This window comes from Achroia grisella, unplaced genomic scaffold, assembly GCF_030625045.1.
Source record: "Achroia grisella isolate CSIRO2021 unplaced genomic scaffold, CSIRO_AGI_Agris_v1 utg109, whole genome shotgun sequence".
NCBI classification, from domain to species: domain Eukaryota; kingdom Metazoa; phylum Arthropoda; class Insecta; order Lepidoptera; family Pyralidae; genus Achroia; species Achroia grisella.
In genome coordinates, this window is record NW_026712573.1 from 2174018 (window position 1) to 2194175 (window position 20158).

The 20158-nt window shown below is 31.2% G+C and overlaps 5 protein-coding genes across 6 annotated transcripts; 2 read left to right on the forward strand and 3 right to left on the reverse strand.

Annotated features, from left to right (window-relative positions):
• The first annotated feature begins 88 nt into the window (after nucleotides 1-88).
• LOC131845430 (uncharacterized) lies at nucleotides 89-3341 on the forward strand. Its single transcript, XM_059194496.1, has 6 exons — nucleotides 89-268; nucleotides 534-734; nucleotides 1279-1483; nucleotides 1998-2149; nucleotides 2355-2564; nucleotides 2907-3341. Exons 1-6 carry the CDS (start codon nucleotides 89-91, stop codon nucleotides 3084-3086), a joined length of 1128 nt encoding a protein of 375 aa, XP_059050479.1. The 3' UTR covers nucleotides 3087-3341.
• Nucleotides 3342-3501: 160 nt separating this feature from the next.
• On the reverse strand, nucleotides 3502-7009 carry LOC131846776 (uncharacterized). The gene is made up of 4 exons (XM_059196173.1): nucleotides 6329-7009; nucleotides 5881-6130; nucleotides 5092-5238; nucleotides 3502-3740 (listed from the first exon to the last, which is right to left on the reverse strand). Exons 1-4 carry the CDS (start codon nucleotides 6893-6895, stop codon nucleotides 3679-3681), a joined length of 1026 nt encoding a protein of 341 aa, XP_059052156.1. The 5' UTR covers nucleotides 6896-7009; the 3' UTR covers nucleotides 3502-3678.
• Nucleotides 7010-8709: 1700 nt separating this feature from the next.
• On the reverse strand, nucleotides 8710-12294 carry LOC131846490 (proteasome activator complex subunit 3). Of its 2 annotated transcripts, none has more exons than XM_059195811.1 (5): nucleotides 12117-12294; nucleotides 11660-11797; nucleotides 10907-11125; nucleotides 9935-10150; nucleotides 8710-9425 (listed from the first exon to the last, which is right to left on the reverse strand). In XM_059195811.1, exons 1-5 carry the CDS (start codon nucleotides 12135-12137, stop codon nucleotides 9282-9284), a joined length of 738 nt encoding a protein of 245 aa, XP_059051794.1. In that variant the 5' UTR covers nucleotides 12138-12294; the 3' UTR covers nucleotides 8710-9281. The 2 variants fall into 2 exon arrangements, with proteins under 2 accessions (XP_059051794.1, XP_059051801.1); XM_059195818.1 differs by lacking the exon at nucleotides 12117-12294 and adding an exon at nucleotides 11954-12074.
• Nucleotides 12295-13114: 820 nt separating this feature from the next.
• LOC131847934 (uncharacterized) lies at nucleotides 13115-19931 on the forward strand. Its single transcript, XM_059197665.1, has 10 exons — nucleotides 13115-13389; nucleotides 13466-13622; nucleotides 13915-14014; nucleotides 14105-14364; nucleotides 14703-14858; nucleotides 17222-17349; nucleotides 17523-17689; nucleotides 18061-18200; nucleotides 18650-18781; nucleotides 19286-19931. Exons 1-10 carry the CDS (start codon nucleotides 13317-13319, stop codon nucleotides 19494-19496), a joined length of 1524 nt encoding a protein of 507 aa, XP_059053648.1. The 5' UTR covers nucleotides 13115-13316; the 3' UTR covers nucleotides 19497-19931.
• Nucleotides 14857-16624, reverse strand: LOC131844063 (histidine protein methyltransferase 1 homolog). The gene is made up of 4 exons (XM_059192844.1): nucleotides 16441-16624; nucleotides 16115-16354; nucleotides 15581-15747; nucleotides 14857-15336 (listed from the first exon to the last, which is right to left on the reverse strand). The coding sequence occupies exons 1-4, from the start codon at nucleotides 16502-16504 to the stop codon at nucleotides 14938-14940; spliced, it is 870 nt and encodes a 289-aa protein (XP_059048827.1). The 5' UTR covers nucleotides 16505-16624; the 3' UTR covers nucleotides 14857-14937.
• Nucleotides 19932-20158: the final 227 nt, after the last annotated feature.

A 20158-nucleotide genomic window follows, 5' to 3' on the forward strand; every position in this document is an offset into this window, starting at 1 on the left:
ACATTCCCATCTTTCGAACGGAAGAAGGCAGATATCTTGCTAGTTGTAAGCCTGTTTTTATTACTTATTATCAAACTTTGAATGAAAAATGAACAAAAATATAAGTGACACAGATTCTCAATTGGACGACGTTTTTGCAGCTCTCGGCGATCCTTTAATTAAAGGTCTGACCGAAGTGGCAAACGTGAAACCTAAGGATCCGGTTGCATTCCTCGCTAGTTTCCTACAAAATTTTCCAGATAAAGAAAAGCCTCAATTAGGTACGCAGGTGAGATAGTCTTCGCATTTTAACAAATACTTAATACTTTAACATCTGTGTCAGATGACATTAATGTTGCTTATTAATTTTAGATACTTAAATTACTGTCGACATTAGATATGTTCACCTAATAAATTAATGCTTAGACGCAAGTTATTTGCATGAGACGACTTATGATAATTAATATTCATGCCGACACTATAAAGGCTTTTGCATGAAGGTAGATCTATGTGATTTTAAAATATTCATAGTTCATATTAACATTTTTAAACAGGAAACAAATGTGATAGTGACACGACAGGCGGCTGAGGTGGAAAATGACCAACCACCACCGCCGGTGCAGCCTTTAAAGGGAGCCAGGAGTGGGTCGCGAACTGCCACGAAGACTCACCGACCGATCGATGTCGTCACTGTCGACCCTCAAGCCGAAAGTAGTCCAGATGGTCCAGAAGCAGCATTCAGTAGCGCAACACGGGTAATAATATACCTAAATATGAAAATAGAAAATATCGTGACGAAACACTTAGGATGTTTCCTACCTTGACTTATAGACAACCTAAGTTACCTAATGACCCTACTTAACCTGATCCTGACTTATATATCGTAAGTTTGTATCCGGCTGTCACCAATAACTTAATTATTATAATAATAAACTTAAACTTTATTGCGCCCAGATAACAAAAGAATAATATAAGTGCATTAAAAAAGTGTAAAACCGGGCTTATTGCTATAAGCAATCTCTTATATACAACCTGGTATTGATAGAGAGTATAAATTTACATAGAGAGGAAAAGTAGGAGGTAATTTATATTTCCAACCGACTCTTTGGTGATGCTAATAGCGATAACCAAATTAATCAAACAGGCAGCAGTGGCTTATCCCTGCTACGTTGTAATCAGAAATGACCAGCAAAATGTGCATATCAAGTGCCATTCGCCACGATGTTTACAAATGACAATATAACTGAATACCTCTTTTACGGGATACTAGTCGTGAACATATATTATAATTTACTCCAGGATGAGCATGGACAGTCAATGCTACATTTCGCAGCGGCTCGCACCCACACACGTAACGCTCTATTCCAATTGCTTCAAGAGTCCGACATAAGTCTAGGGTACAGAGATGAACTATACAGAACCGCCCGCGACGTTTCTATACAAGCCAACGTGCTGGAGAACACCGGAGAAATAGACAGATGGGTGTTACATTTAGCTGCGAGAGGTAAAACGCCAAATTACTATTCATTGTTTTGTTAATATAAATTTGTTTTATCATCTACCCTTGTGATATACTTTATAATAATTTGAAGTTATATCTTAATTATTAAATTTGAAATATTCTAATAATCTACACATATTACACGAAAACTGTGATACGACTGTTTCATTATTTATATTTTTACAATAATATATAATAATAACCCTAGACAAATCACACAGCGCCATCCAGTCCCAAGTAAGCATAGCTTGTGTAATGGATACTAAACAACTTATATAAATACTAGTGATAGAAATACGTAAATACATTTTATTTTTGCTTATGATAACAAATGTTTGCATCGTGGGAGAAGACCCGCGAACATCGCATTGTCATACAAAAAATAATACATATCAAGTACCTATATAATAATTAGATTTAGAATATCGAGTCTAAAACCACAGAAAACATAATAATACATACTAAAACCATAACGACCATTCAATATTGATTGAATCCATAATAATAATTATTTCAGGGAATAAGGAGAAGATAATGGAACTATTGTTGGAAGGTTACGATCACATCCTGGACGTTGTGGACGAAGACGGTGTGAATATAACTGATGTAATTGCGCAGCGCGGGGACAGCGAGATGGGTAGTCTGCTCGAGTCCATACCTACATTCGAGGTGATTAATTTCTTCAGTAATACAGATAATTAAAAAATTCTCGTTTTTGCATTCGTGGCAAAGAATATCTGAATCCTTTGCCACGAATCCATACTAATATTATAAATCCCAAAGGTTATATACTATATACTAGTACATGAAATGACAATTTATAAAGATATGCGATATTATAACTTTGTATAAATGCAATATACTTATATTGCAGGAGTCTCGAGAATCCCTCCACGGGGCCGTGCGACGTGGAGAGTTGTCAGCGGTCGAAGAAGCATTATCGGCAGAGGGCGGGCGAACTCTAGCTCGCGCGCAGAACTCATTCGGCCGAACCGCTCTCCACATAGCTGTGTTGGCTCAACATGAAGAAGTCGTTGCATATTTAGCACAAAACCACTCAGAGTTACTACGGATTGGTGACAATGTAAGAAACTCTAATACTTATTCATTTTCGCGATCAGTACCTAGTGTACCTACCTAATTCTCATCTATGCTGAAATAAATATTTGGTAGGTGTACCATTAAATCAATTATTATTTAAATCGGAGACGGAACGGAGTTCGCTGGGTCAGCTAGTTTAGATATATAATTTGTTAATATCATTAAATTTATAACTAATTAAAATTTAAGAGATCTATCCGAGTGAATTTTAGCGTTCACCACGACCCTAATAAATTAAATCTCTCCAGATCTTACCCAGTCTTTGGAATTAAAGTTAATAAATATGCATTAACTATGCTGTACCTAATACGTATATTTTTGACAGTTGGAGCGCACTCCACTACACTACGCAATGGGAGTGGAGAAAATAGAATCCCTAAGTAGGGTACTAATCAGAGCTGGCGCGAAACGAGTTCTCAAAGACCTAAAGGGTCGACAACCCTCCTACTACTTCATGAATAAGTCGGACATACTGCGGCTAAAGGAAGAGGAAGAAGTGTACTGAAACTGAAAGAAACATAAGAAACTAGTGAAGAATAACGTTGTGATCATGACAAAGAATGTACCTACAGCTGTATAAGATTGTTTGGAAATGCAAGAGACAGAATTTGTGTCATAGGCGCTTCTTGTATTGCACTATATAGCAAATGGCAATATTTTTATTAGAAATTAATGTTGAACCAAATTATTAGTCGTGTGCCGAATAATATCGAGTAGTGATCGTCCTTTTTCTATGATATTACATGTAATTTGTACTTGACGGGACCCTATTAGATAAGATCTTTAAAAAATATTATATTAGAAATTAAATTTTTCGAAGTCTATTCCAAAATAGTTTTATTAATAAAGAAACTACATTATAATTAAAGCAACATTGCACTGAAAATAGTAAACATGATGAAAATAAATAACATAATAACATAACCATAAGAAAATGTTAATCTAAAAATTCAAAATTTAATCTAAAATACACAATTACTAAATAGCCATTAATACACAACACAGAAAGCTAGATTTTGATGTAGTCGTATAAAATTGCAAAACGATTAACATATAGGTAAGTAGGTGCTGCTGTTGCTCATCGTATATCCTCGTTGTCACGTAGAAGACTGCCAAGGAACTGGGTTTATGTACATTTGTGATACAGAACCTCGCATACCTGCCACAAAAATCGACCGATATTTTTTACACTACGTATAAGTTACAAAACCCGTTGAATATTTTATTAAACTTGACTTTTTAGAAGTACTATGTACTTCTAAAAAGTCACGCCACTCAATAATCAATGCGTGATTACATGTGTAATGTAAAGGAAATACCACCATACACTAAAGGTAATATTTATTAATTACAACTACTTATATTCCTTTATTATGTAGGTAGGTATATCTCTAAGCACAGAGATCTATCTATCTATATAATATGCATGCTAATAGATCTACTTTCGATTAATTTTTCCCGGACTTGTTTGTTTGCCCCAATAGTATCGAAAATATTTTTTTTACAATATGTTAGATACATAATTATACCATGTGCGCTGTAGCAGGGTGTGGCCGACAGTTTTATTTAAATTTCGTTTTACTCAAAGTTACCACGATTTACAAATTATGACTTAGTCTTTGAGCTGTACCACATTCGTAATATATTAAATCATTAATAACTGCTTTAACTTAAATACAGCAATTGTTAAATGTAAAATTACTAACTGTCAGCCGCATCAGCTACAGCGCACACAGTATAGTATATAAACATTACAGGCATAAGAAAATCATGAAATTTCCACAATTCAGCAGGCAAACTTTTTTATCATATTGGATCGCAATAAAATTGAATTGATGTCAAATTACTGTTTGGAACACACAAATATTACCGAACATTAAAAGTAAACCATATATGGGTGATACAAATCAAGCCATTAAAAGTCAATTACTATTAAATGTATGGTATCTCCTCGAAGCGATTATGAATCGAATATATGTATGTATCTAGGGGAGGATGGGGGAATTACGGACGTGGGGTAAATACGGACTATCACATATCTATCTGCTCAATCCTAACCTTCCGCTTCCTGTTGTCATGATCACGCGTTACATTTCCCCATCTTAAATGATCACCAAATATTTCCGACACGTTTCAAACTAATTATTATTTTTTTATTTATATTAATATTTATTTAATTTTTGGTATTTACTATTTTGAGTGTCATTCATAAAGAATAAGTATCAGTAAAAAAGTAATATATTATGTCGATTGCTGTGTTAATACCACAATCGTTAGTCTTGATAAATTTTGTTAACCTGAAAATTTTGTTGATTATTTGTTCCGAACTGGTTTGGGCTAATTGCGGACAAAGTCCGCCACGGTGCGAGCATTATGGGTGTAAAAAAAGTAGAATAGTGATGTTGGTGCTTGAGATGGTTATGTACAATTTCCATCCCATGGGCCGTCAGCATACAAAAAAAAAAAAGATTTAGGATTATTTCATCAGAGATAGATGAAAGATTACTCACTCAATTCGCCCTGGTTGAGTGGTACAGGAAGAGGTTTGTTTTTGCTGGTTCTTAGCCAGTCTCGGTATGCACGGTCACCATTCGCGCGACGCCGTTCAGCTTCTATAGCAGCGCGGGCTGCCCGACGTTCTTCTCGGGTTTTCATTGCTGCAAGAATTTAAAAAATATAGAAGTTACTTATTTGTTCACCGCAGATACACATGTGAATATCAGTTTTTTAGTAAATTAATATGTAATAAAATAAAAAATACTTAAGTATATTTTAAGTTTCTGTTCCGTGACTTGGATTTTGCTGTGAAAGCTCAGTTAACTATCTAGTTAAGTAGTCGTTCAAAACAAGTCAACCTATGCAGTGATAAATAAAAATATATTAGAAATAAAAAGTGTCTACTTTTAAATAATAATAAACAGACTTTATATTGCTATTGTATCGTTAATATAAACCATTAATATATGTCTATCTGTCTACATAATAAACCTGAGACATATGAAAAACTATTATTGGATTGCAGAAACGCTTAACAGCTGTGGGCGTGGTTTTCAATCATATGTTGTGGTAAGCTGTTTGTTAATTATGCTGCAATCGGTTAGAAACAAAAAAGTTATAAGGCATGTGAAGTCAGTCGGTAAGTCAATGAAAGCTGCAAATGGACTGTATTTTTATTTTTTTTAATATTTTCAGGTACAGACCAGTACTCGTTCAGATAATATTCAAGTTTATATAACAAGGATTAAAATTTTGAAAATAATAATAAATTTCCTGGCAATATAGTTTTCAATTTTACACACCTTTGATTTCTTCTTCCTTTTTTCGAATCCATTCATTGAGTTTCTCGTACTTGTCCCTCTCGCGCTTGTTGCGTTCCTGTTCAACACGCTCATTGTCTTTGTACTGCTGTATGATCTCCTCGGCTCGCTGGTGTTCAGACTGTTTCCTCTTCCGCTCCAACCAACGACGGAATGACTCTTCACGCTGCTCCGGTGTGATGACCGGTACAACTCGACGCTTCACTTTTTCCAATTTTAACTTAGCCTGATGCTAAATAAAATCACGCTACTTGGCGGCTGAAATAGGTAAAAGAAAGGTATCCTTCTTTTACCTATTACAGCCGTCAAGTAGCTTACTTTTTAAGATGTGTTTCGGTTGAAAGGCGAGATAAAGCAGGAAAAGTTACAAAACAGGATTCGTGGTTACGCATAACTCTACGGATACATGCACACAATCAAAACTAATTACCTCTTGTTCCTTCCGTGCTAACCATTGCTGAAAGGCCTCTTGTTTCTTTTTCTCATGTCGTTCCCGCTCTTCCTTAGCTGTAGTGGTGGTCGATATGGAAGATACTGATAACCTAAAAGTATCGGCACCTTCTTCACGGTAGGTACGATCGTTCCTAGGTGTTATATCCCCGTCGTCGTCCTCATCCTGATAATTCTCATTTCTCATTAACCGACAAGACTTTCTCTGTATACTACCTGAAGAATCACTCGATTTGCGACTACTAAGGAACGGAGTGGAATTACTGCGATACGTACTATGCGGATGGGGCGTAACATCGTCGACAAACGACGAATCAGTTTGAAGAGAGGTGACAGAATGCGACGCTTCGACCGTCTCGATACATATTGCCGGATTTATGTAACGTGTTTTACTCTTTCTCGACCCCGATGACTCAGAATCACTGTGGTATTGTATATTCTCTCCAGAGCCGTCGAATAAATGGTTACAATTTTTAATTTTCATATTAATCAGCGGCCTGTTATTAGTGCAGTCACCGAAATCACCTTTATCTATGTCGGTCGCCATTATACCACCGTCTCAAACATGTGTGGACAAAAATTCTTGAATAAAGTTAATATTAAATAATGTAAAAATAAGTGATTTTTTGTAATCCGTAATGTAAAGAATGTAATGTCAAAATATTTTAAGAAATTTGAATTAAACGCCATTGTTAAATTGAGAACCGGCCAGTTGTTATATTTTTTTAATATACCACCTTTTTTCAACCGCCTTCAGCAATATTCAAAATTCTATTAGATAAGCGTAGCATCTGTATGAGCATAACAAATGTGGCATAATTTAGACAATTCTGAACCGATTTAAATAATTAAATTTGCAAACTGTACATTCATTTCCTTTATTACAATTTTATTTTTTCTTATTATCTATTAGTATTTTATATACATAAATTTTTATTATAAGTCCATCAGTTCAAAGTCCTCTATATTAAAGTCGGAAAAGTAAATTTTGTCTCTTTTACAAAAGGCTTTACTTTGTTTAATGAATGTAGGTATCTATCATTGCTTTATCAAGCAACCATTCAACACATTTATTTTGAAGTGTTGTAGAACAAGAATGGTATTAATGCGATTTGATTACCCTGACATTCTAAAATTTACATAATTTTAAAAATGTAATGTTATGCTCTAAATAACATAATGTAAATTTTAGCAATGCAATATTTTTCTAGGTCACGTAACTACGAGCAATGCCTAACTGTATATTTATTTTATAAATCCGAAATCATTTCAGATTAACTTCAAATAATGTCATTATATAATGTTAATCTGAAATTATTAACTTCAAAATACGGGGCAAATTTTATATAATGAAAACATGTTATAAAAAATGTACTTTAGAAATAATCTCATAATGCACCACAAACGTTGTAGTGATTTTTAAACATGAGATGATTTTTAAATCGATAGATAGTCATAGAAATTAAAAATAATAATAAAATTAGTTATTTAACCAATAAAAATGAATGTGAAAGTAATAATTAAAACAATCCGTACACATTCATAAAAATGTATTTTAACTTTCATTGACATTGGGTACATATTTAATTAAACATTGACTAACAGCCAAACATTATCACTTTTAAATGTAGTTGGAAATTGTAGATACGAATCTATATAGGCACTTCCTAACTAAAATTTTCTAAATAATAGATTAGATTTCACTTTCATTTAATTCGTTCGGGGCACATATTGAAATTATTGTTACAATTACGCCAATAATATATTTTTGCACTTAATTACAATCTAAATACAAGTACTTTCCGAACCTCAGTGTTGGGATAGTGACGTTACATACTGCAGTTTCATAGCAAGTCCACTATCGATACCGCATAATCCAAAAAAATATAATGCTTACCTAGTTAATTATAATGGAAAAAGGATGAAATAAAAAAAATCTAACACTCAGTCTCATGTTACAATACATTGTTACTCTCTGCTTGCTACGAGACCACAATATGACTGAACATCTATTTTTTACTCACCAGAAAATTAAATTAGTAGAATATTCAATTAACTATATGCACACTGCGCAAATTACTATATACTACATGAACTGATATGGTATGAAATGGTAGGCCGTAAAATTAACGCTTAGATAAATAAATGGATTTAACAATCACAATGAATAATAATAAATACTACTACAATGAAAGCAGTACTTTGGCCAACATAGAAAATAATAACAACTTGTAAGAGGATTCACATTTTCCTTGTGACACTTATACATGTAAATTTTCAAAATGAAATAGTGTTCAATATTTTAATCACTTAGAAAGTGCTCTTGTATGCAATATTCTCATTAAAGCATGAAAAATTTTTAAATTCATGCATATTTTCCATATGGATGCTTCCAAAACAAAATATAAATTAGACTTAAAATTTTAGTGTGAAATTAATACTTAGTTCGAACAAGAACACTTCTTAAATAAATTATTTACTTCTATGCTTAGATTTTACGAAACTTCAATAATTTATGCTCCTAAGATATATGTCTATGTATATTGTCCAGCATATTTAAAAAACGGGCTAAATCTCTCATTAAAAATAGGTTTAAAGATACACAGATAATAATATATAACTAACATGAAATCTTTTTTCATATAGCTATTTGTCAATTTGATAAATAGTAATGATATTATTTATTGAATATGTCACATATAGGATAATGGTACAAATAAATATTTAAGAAAACATTATAGTCAAATTATTTAACATACAAAAATGTAAAGATCCTGTGGCCAGTCTGCACGGGATTACGAGGAATATTTACAGGTGGGTATTACTAGTGAATAAAAAATGAGATGGAGAAAGTATTAATTACCCTTACATTCACAGTGAATTATTCTTATAATTGCATGTGACTAAAGATACTAAATGAGATTGAGGTCACTCTAGTATAAAGACTCTGCATTAGATGAGCGTGGTTTCTTGATCTTCTCTAAGTTTTTAATAACAATGTCGTGCAGGGAACAGTAGCGGTTGCGAATCTCGCACATCACCAGCCACAATGATAGATATTCTTTTTCATCCAACTCCTGTTCATAGAAAATATAATACTTTATGACAATGAAATTCAACTTTATGATATTGGAATAGCATTTAATATTAAACATAGATAAACTTTCATTGATACTATTCATATTTTATCAAAAGCACTTCATAATAACAACAAAAACATGTAAATGAACCCTATCTAGGACCTAATATTTGCCCTAATAATGCTTCTTAATTAGTTTAATTGAGTACCCTGTGGTGTCACAATAAGAATACAAATCCACCCCATATCTTTACACTACTAAAAGTTGACAGTACAGTAGCATAACATATGAAAAATACAACAACTACCAAGTCACCTAACAAGAATGATTTATTTAGTTGCTTGCTACATGGTACAGTTTAGGATCTTACTATAATAAAATTACAAGACATACCCAAAGGGCTATCTAAGTATCATGTATGTAAATATAATAGTAACATATGGGCATTGGTAGAATATCAATTGATTGCTTTAATAACAGTTATAAGTTATACTAAAAATACTTACTCTGACAGCTCTTCTATAATCATCAATGTGTGGATATTTAGCAACTTTGGATACTATCTTTGCCCTAGAGATGAAGTACCGTGAAATTTGGTCAAAAAACGCAGCTGCTTCTGACTCCACAGACTGGATCTCAGCTAGTGTGTCTTCTTGTATTGATACTCCAAAATTATTACCATCCTCAATTTTAGGGATCATAAATGAGATCCACATTTTAAGCTACAAATAAGTGTATTTAATTAGTGAAATATTCTGTAAGTCTGTGTGATTGAAATATATTATTAATTATACACAATAGTTTTATTTATTTATAAATAAAAATAATCTTTTTCATCTGTTGAATATAATATTGTATACCATAGGTATAAGTTTACCATAGGTTTAAGTTTATATATATATATAACTCTATTACAATTCATGAAATAAGAGTACTGAAACATTTGTGTACCTAAACATGAAACCACATTTTCATATTTACTTTCCTGCCCAAAGTGATGCAACATGTTTTTAGTAATGAGTTAGCTGACAAATCTGCAGATTGTTGTAGACAACAAATATAATAGATCTATAATGAAACCCTATTGGGCATATATAAGCCGGCCATATTCTAGGCAATTCAAGGTTAAACTGACTTACTTACTTGAGCAGTATATTTTCATTTTACAATTAACTTAAGTTATTGAATATAAGAGGAATAATCCATATAATATAAAAAGGTTGAACCTGCAGAATAGAGACCTTAGAGAATTGGAAGCATCCCATTCTTCTTATTTGATACAGATAACAGTTGGGAAATATTATATTTGGGAATGATCGGTTAGCTTTGATTAGAAATAAAACAGCAGATCAACAAGGAGTCATTCTATTAATTGACTTATTATCCTATGATCATTTATCCTTATTCACCATCAAAATGCAACATGGCCTCATTTGACTAACTAGTTTAATTATTGTTATATTATTATAAAGACTTACCAAATTCGAGTCCTCTACTAGCTCCCTTATATGTGGCTTAACAAGATGTATTAAGTCACTAAGAGGCTTATTACAAGGAACTGTGCCATTTGGTAAAGCATACACTTTTGTGCCCTCTATTGTAGTATTGCTTGATACCTCTGAAGAGTCCAGACGGGCACGCTTAGCATTTGGCTCATTCAAACCTGCTACTGGAGGTGGTACTGGAATGTTTAAATCCTTAAAAAAAAAATGCTATCATTAGCTTCAAAAATGTATATCAATGTAGTTGTGATTATTTCATGATATTATAACCCCCTAATGACTATAAATAATTGATAGACATTATGCACATAGTTCACTGACTATTATGGCATGAGACCATGTTATTTTATTCATATAATAATATATAATACATTACATTACTAAATAAAATAAAATATACAAGACAACTTTTTTCTCAAAACATTGATGTAATACATCTATAATTTCAAACTCTCATCTAAACTGATGTGTTTATGTCAATGTGTATTTATATCGAGAGCATACACATTTATTGTTTTACCTTTCTACTTTATACTAACACAAACTCAGAATATAAAAAACTATGATTCATAACATTTATTACTTTATCAAAAATTTGTCTTAGTGTATTCAGTATTAATCAATGTGGCCAAATTGGAAGATTGAAAATCAACTAAATATTGTCAAATCTATTTTGAAGTAATAGCAGTAAACATTGTTGTGCATCATTTATCTTATTAAATAGTGTACCTGGTGAACATCAGCTAGATCCCGATTTTGGAAATTGGGTGTTTCTAACAGCTCATTCAACTTTACTATTTTCTCTGGAAATCCTTTGATAATTAAATGCTCTGCCTTCTGCTTGAGGGAGTCTTTATATTCTTGAACCTGCATCGTTCAGATATTTATTATAAAACTTATCTACTTACACTCACAAGCGTTTATAGAAACCGATTACAGTTCATGGCCGCAATAAGGAAGAGGTTATGTTGACTTAAATAGAAATATAGAATAGTTTGATAAAATAATGAAAACAGAACTTACAAACATTATTTTGCAGTAATTTCACCTTAGTATATGATAATGAAGTTGAAATAAAAGACAGAAATACAACAAATTAGCTGAAGTAACGCACACTGTTAATATGTCATGGCATGAACAGTCATGCAAACAAAGCATTGTAAGTAAAAATATTTAATTTCATTACCTTCTTCGCAACGTCTGTCATTGTTTTAGAGGGTTAAATCGATTAATTATGACCTCCTTTAATTTTAATATATTATAAAAAGTGATATTATATTTTAATAAACTTCAATTGTCGCGTGCGTACAATCACAAAGTTAAAAAAAATGCGCGATTCAGTTAATTTAGTTCACGAATGGGATCCACGAGCGAGCGAGTACGAGCGACAAACACGACGGCTTCTTTCACGCCTGTGTTGCGTTTAGTTTATCAATATATAAATAAGTAAATATTGCCAACTAAACATTTAATTGATACCTTAGACATAATTTCACTTAAAGCATTATCAATATCCATCATTTTTATTTTTGAAGTTATTTCTATACTGAATCTGACAGTACAATGATATCAAAACTTCTAAATTTTATTTTCCAAATACGTATTTTACGGCTTTTCGTCCGAAATATTTTTATGTGCAATTTTAAAATTTATAGGAAACTCCTTTATTGTTTTTTTTTTCAGATATTATTACTACTAATGTCCAGTAATAAAATACCACATTGATTTTTTAAAATCAACTGCCATCAAGGACGATTGTTGTACTAATGTTTAATCGATGACAATGTAATGCTGTATCTGCCTGCTCCAGCAGTTTACTTTGGTATGGCACCATGGGTGGATAATACGATAATCATGAGGTCGGACACTTAGCCCATCTTAGCAAATTTACTACGAATTCATCACAATGGTTTCCAGAGAATCAACTGCGAGGAGGCGGTAGAGCTACACTGTCGGATAGAGATCATATAATGTCTCCGGACATCAAAATTTTACCCACTACCCTAGGGCAGGACCCATAATATTTATTGCCCTTATTTATTATTAATTTAATAACCAAATAGGGAATAATATCATATTAATTGATCCAAGTAGCCTACTCCAAAGAGAAAGTTATCACTATGAGATTGAACTATGTAATAGTATTCTTATTTGTGCAACAAACTGACAATAGAGACTGACAGAACGAATAACATCAATTATTTGTACAAAACTTGTGTACATTTAATTTATTTCTAATTTATACGAAATGAAATTATCTATAAGATCGTCCTAAAGTAATGATCATTTCTACTGTTCACTCTAGTAAACTCCAGTTATCGACTCACTAAGGTCACCTAAGAAGTTAATTAATGAAATCGACAGATCACCATCATTTTGTGCCTATATGATTAAACGATTACCAAATTATTATTTACTTGAAAAATTATATTGGAAAAAAATGAGTATCGATATTGGAGGTAATTATTGGCCTGTTTAATGTATTTATAATAATTTTAAACCTTAATAAAATAATTATAATTTAAAATATTATAGGAATGAGAATCAAATACAAGGATAAAGATAATACATTTTTGGAGAAACATTTGGTTTCCAAAGAGCCGTTCGGGCAGTTTAAAGCATGGTTTGATGAAGCTTGCTCAAGGAAAGAAATTTTAGAGCCAAATGCCATGTGTTTAGCTACTGTCTCAAAGTAAGTATATATTTATTATATATGCTGGACTTTATTATTACATTCTGTAATATATGTTTTCTATTTTAGTGAAGCACAAATTTTATTTGGCACTTTAAATATCAAGCTTACATCATTGTTTGTATGGATTCTCTTTTGCAGACTGATAACATTAAGATAAACTCATAATTGAAGTAATATAGATAAGAGCTACATGTTTCCTAATGGTATAGGTACTCAGTTTGTTTATAATTCTAGTGTTAATATAGATGTATTCCATGTAGAAAAGTTAATGAGATTTTATTATCAATAGACAGGGTTTTCCTTCAGCAAGGTTTGTTTTATTAAAAGGATATGGAAAAGAAGGCTATAAGTTTTACACCAACCATGGTAGCAGGAAAGCAAAAGAAATGGTTAGTAATATTCACATTTAATAAAACTTGAATATTTAAATTTTTATTTTATATCATTAAATATATTTCATTTATAAATATATTTTTCAGCAAGAAAACCCTAATGTTGCAGCAACTTTTTATTGGGAGGTACTGAATAGGTCAATTAGAATTGAAGGTCATGTAGAAAGACTGTCTGAAGAGGATTCAACAACATATTTTCATTCACGTCCAGTTCCCAGTCAGATAGCAGCCTGTGCTAGCTATCAGAGCACTCCAATTGAATCCAGAGATGTACTTTGTGAACGGGAAAAAATATTAGAGGCTAAATATATGATTCCTGAGAAGGAGATTCCAAAACCAGAATTTTGGTAAAATTCTTCAATAATTAGCAGACTTATTCATTTTTAATTTTTCAAATAAAGATAATAAGAATAGTTAATATTCCAATAAATAATCATTTTTATGATAACAAATAAGTCATGGGATAAAAATTGTAATTATTATGGTACAGAACCCAGTGTAGTATGTGTATGTACTGGTTAACAATATTAAGATTTTTAGTTATTTGCAATACCTTGAACTATATCAATGACAAGTTATTTTCAATCCTTGTAAAACAATGAATTAATAATAGTGATATGTATCAATGAGTTCAATTATCAATTATTATGCATTTATTTAATTAACCTATTTGTAATTTTTGTAGGGGTGGATACATAATTAGACCTCGTGCCATAGAATTTTGGCAAGGTCAACGAGATCGACTGCATGATAGGATTAAATTTAGGAAATTGAAAGAAGGAGAGGTACCAGATGGGAAACTCTTACATGAAGGAGAGGATGGTTGGGTTTACGAGAGATTGTCACCATAATTAAGTTATATCCATGAAATCAAGTCTTCCATGTAATAATAATATTATGTAAGTAATAAAGGTTTATTGTTATAATTTATGGGTGATTTTTAGTATTTCTCTTTGGATACCTCCTGCACTTTTCCAACAGACTTCAGATTTTAATAATCCAGAGTTCTTAATTTTTTTCTCAAATCCTCTAGTTCCACCTCCCACACCAAAATAGTATGTTTTTGCCGCAACATATACCGACCCACTTTTACTTAGTTTTTGTAAAAATATTTCAATTAGTTTGTCATAATTGTCCTCATTATAAATAGTTTCTGATGTTAAAATTATGTCAAATAATGTACAATTACCAAGTTTTTTATTAAATGATCCCCAATCTCCACAATAAAACTTGCATTTTCTGATATCAACTTCTCTCTTTTCTTCTTCAATATTTAATAACACATTAGGTATTGTAACATATTTTAACACTTCTCTATTCTGTAAAAACAAAGAATATTTTATATGACATCTGTCATTATAATGAGCTTGATAAAATTAAATTTTGGAAGATAAGTGAAAACTTTTATAGGATATGAATAAATAATTTTACTAAATACATAAATAATAACAATCTGAAATTTAAGGCAGCAGTCAATTCAAGTCAGAAGGCAATTAAAAGTATAGATTTCTTAGATGGTGCTTGTAATCTTTGTCTATCTAAATAAGTTTTTTAAGTACTTACATAGTCCTGAAATGTAATATATGCACCATTTAAAAATCCATAAATTCCCAAGAGACCAGCACCACAACCTAAATCCAATACATTTGCTTCATTCCATAGACTTTTATTTATGTTTTCACTTAGATATTCTATTAAATCATTTGTGCATTCCCAAATTTTTAAACCCCCTAAAATCAATGTCAATTTATATCAATATTTACTACCTCTGTGTAGGAAAAGAGTGTGGGATTGTTTGTTATGGAGATTAGTAACATTATTAATTCCTTGTGATCTTGTCTATTATGGGAGCTGACCACGCACCTATTTTATCATCCTCCACTGAAGCCTCATCAACATATACCTTTAGCACAGGTGGTTATATAAATAAAAAGAAAAACAAGGACATTATTTTTAGTTATTGTGAAGAAACACATCTATATCAACTTATTTCTGGTCAATATACTACATGTTATATAAATTAGAAGAATTGTGTTTCAGCATAATTATGCATGAAAGATAGAGAAAACTATTGTATGTATACAATATAACTCATACCTTCATATTTACCACTAATTAAGTCACTATGATTATTTTCTGCTAGTTCTGTAGCATTTTGATCACCATCTTCAGTCATGATATTGACCATAGCTTCATTAGCCAAAACATGACCAATTTCAATATCGCCACATATAAAGATTTTTGCTCGTTTCACCATGTTGTCAATTTCTTCAATCTGGTCGCTTAAGATAACCTCTTCACTTTCTAGCCATTCAATTTCTTCGGCAACTTTGCTAACTGAAATAAAGTATATAATATGTACATAACATAAAATATATGTAAAGAACATTGTAATAATAGTTTATAAAATAATGCCAGGTTACTTGAATTATTGTCGTGGTCGGATTTGTCATCATTATTACAAGAAAAATTAAAACGAAAAGACATATCTGAACAGAGATTATTAAGGCTGCTTGTTTCGTTTAATGTTTATATTATATGTTAAAAATGTTTTCTTATATATTGATAAACAAAATTGAAATCCTGAGCTGAAACGAACATCTGATGGATGACAGCAACGACTGACATAAATGACTTACGGATGGAAGTCTACTGTTTATTGCCATAGAAGAAAAGAAGAAGAAGTCTAATGTCAAATCAAAGGATAATATTTGCTAAGAACGAAAAATGTATTTGTTTCATTTTGAATTAGAGAGTTCTTAATGATATAGAAAAAATGACAATGATCTATTGTATTTTTAATCAATATTCGAAAATTGACATTAGTTTTATGTATTGGATTGGTACTTAATGCAGTAGTATTCATAAACACAATGCAAACGAAATATTTGTCCAGCTACATTATACAAAACTATTTAATTCAATATACTTTAAAGTATAATATTAACTGTCATCTAACATATTTACATCATACTGCTGCGGTTCTATCAAATTATTTTTACAGTATATTTTTTATGCATGGTAATGTAAACGTTATGTACCGACATAGCTACTGACATCAATCAATATCAGTAAAGCAATCAAAGTCGAACTTGACAAAATGACAAAACTTGTTAACATATGGACATTGGTATTTTTTGAGAATTGAGATATACATAAACTCAAAATATTCAGCTACAGTCCAGTATTTCTACGTATTTTATAATTCAAATTTAAATTACTTTTTAAAATGGAATCAGAGGTCATTAAAGAAAAGATTCAAACAGAGCCGATGTTGAACGACCCTCGATACATAACCTTACTTAGCTTAATTGTTCTTGTTTTTACTCTAAGTAAGTTTTCCATTGTATTAGCATATGTACACGCTATCTATTTGATATACTAGATATCTAAATTGTTGCTAAATGCAATTCTAAAAGTAAACATTTAATTTGGTCACATATCGTCAATTTATTATTGAATGTAAGTACTGATTTAGTTATAATTATTATTTAATACTTTTCAGTTTTCTGGTGGTGTTTCTCACGTAGACGTCATTTGCGGCGATCTGTGCTCTTGACTGGCCTTTCCGATTCTGGTAAAACTTTGCTATATGTAAGGTTGGCATATTCACAGTTCAGGCAAACATTCACCTCAATGAAGGAAAATGTTGAAGAGTACATAACTTCTAATGTAAGTGTTGCTTCCGATTGATTTATAATTTTCTTGGTTATGAAATGGAGCAATAGTGATGTGACAAAACTAAACTAAAAGATAGCTTATGTCTGTCCTCATGGTACAATCTATTGTCATGTAAAATTTCATTAAGATCCCTTGTATCATTTAGTCATAAAACTAACAGACAAACAGTGAATATTTTGACAATTATAATTTTAATATGGGTTCTTACTTTTAGTTTATATTATTATTTTAGTTATAAACTCTTTATTATACTAACTATTCGACAAATTGTATTGACAATTTAATGTGGTCTTATTACAAGCAAGCAATCTAGAATATTAAACCTGTAACTATGTTTTCACAAATTGTTAATTTTTTTACAGAATTCTCTTCGGATTGTAGACTTGCCTGGTCAAGAAAGATTACGTAATAAATTTTTTGATCAATACAAGAATAGTGCCAAAGCTATTGTTTATGTTATAGATTCTGTTACAATACAGAAGGAAATAAGGGATGTTGCTGAGTAAGTGTTCTGAATATATGCTTCTTTTCCTAAGCACATTATAAGAGATGTAAGACATCATATCCCTTACTCAGGAAAGTTTTTTCTCTGTACATACTGATTGTTTAATTTTAGTAGTGCCTAACTTATATTTCTTGATCAGAATTGTTTCCAAATTATTTGGTAAGGTACTATAATTGGGTGGAATGACTTATAAACTTTTCAATAGAGATTTTTTAAATTTTTTTAATATTGCTCTCAACATACACACACACACAAAGTCACAAAAGTTGCATTCTTTAGTTAAAAAATAAGATAAAAGAATACTATGTTAAAAATTTAAAATAGTCATAACTTTGTTTATTATTTCAGCCTACTTAAGAATAATATTAGTTATTTCTTACATACAGTATCTAATCACTACAAACAAATGTTACAATTTTAATAAAATTCACTTATTTAATTTACAGGTATCTATACACCATTCTATCAGATTCTGTAATCCAAAGTAACACCCCATCAATTTTGATTTTGTGCAATAAACAAGATCAACCTTTGGCCAAAGGAAGTCAAGTCATTAAGAGTCTGCTTGAAAAAGAAATGTGAGTATATTATGTATGTTTACATCTTAAACTATTATAAACTCCAGAAATCACAAATTTAAATTTGTTTGCTTACATTACATTACCATATGAATGCCATAGGAAACAAGACATACACTGACTACATTAATTTTCAAATTGAAAAAGAATATTTTTTATGGACTTGTTATTACATAAATACTTGATTAATGGTATTTGACAGGTTATGCATATATTGTACTACCTAAAAGCACATCTTTTAATAGTAGCCAACATCCACCACAACTCATTGGATTTTTTTAGTCTTTTATGTATATCTGGAATGCTATGCAAGCTGATGGCCAACCTTATAGTAAGCAGTAACTGGCGCCTGTATACATAAACATCATTTTACAAATGGGGAACCTCTCATGTGTGGCTAGTCCAGAGAATTAAGAAGTCATGTCTCATATACTGTAATTTGCCTGTAACTACCTTACCTGACTTTCTATATTGTCATCATAATTGAGTTGTTTTGTATCTTAGCAACCTGGTGCGAGTTACGAAGTCCAGTCAGCTGCAATCAGTTGATCCATCTCAGTCAAACAAATCAACATATCTCGGCAAATTGGGAAAGGATTTTGAATTCTCTCACCTTGGTTGCCGCGTGGATGTTTCTGAATGTTCAGCTAATACTGGCGACGATGATGCGCCCGCAGACATCAAGGCGTTGCAAGATTGGATCTCAAAATTATAAATAATTGTCAAGTAAAACTGGACAATATTTTATTTTAATAAGTTGCTATTTCAAATGTTTTGCTTCATATCATGTATTTTTACTATAATGTAACTGTAATGTAATATAATATTTGTATGTTCATTAAAAAAATAACAGTGTTACATTTAGGTAGTGGTACACACTGGCAGCTTGTCACAATGTTATTTTTTTCCAATAGTAATATTTACTTTTTACTATATTTACTAAGTTACATTATCTAAAGCAAATAAATTAAAAACTATGTATAGATTCTTAATAATGGCCTGATGTCTACGCAATTGAATAAATGTTGATAACTTGATGGTCTGTATGAGAAGTATGAAAAAGTATTATTGTAAAAAATACTTATGCATTTATGCTTGAAGTGCATGTAATTTTTTGATATTTACAAATAAATCCGTTTTTGATACGTAACTGATAGATTTATTTAAAACCTAGTACAATATAATACCTACCTATAATAACAATTGTAATAATAAATTATATCGATATTTAAATCGCAATTTTTTTTATAATGAATTCGTCGGCGTTGGTATTGCGTTGACGGCTGATTTTGTACTAATTTATACAGTGTAATATTAAACCTCACTTTAAGATATTTCTCGTCACAGTTAATATAAATTCGAGTAGACGACAAAGTG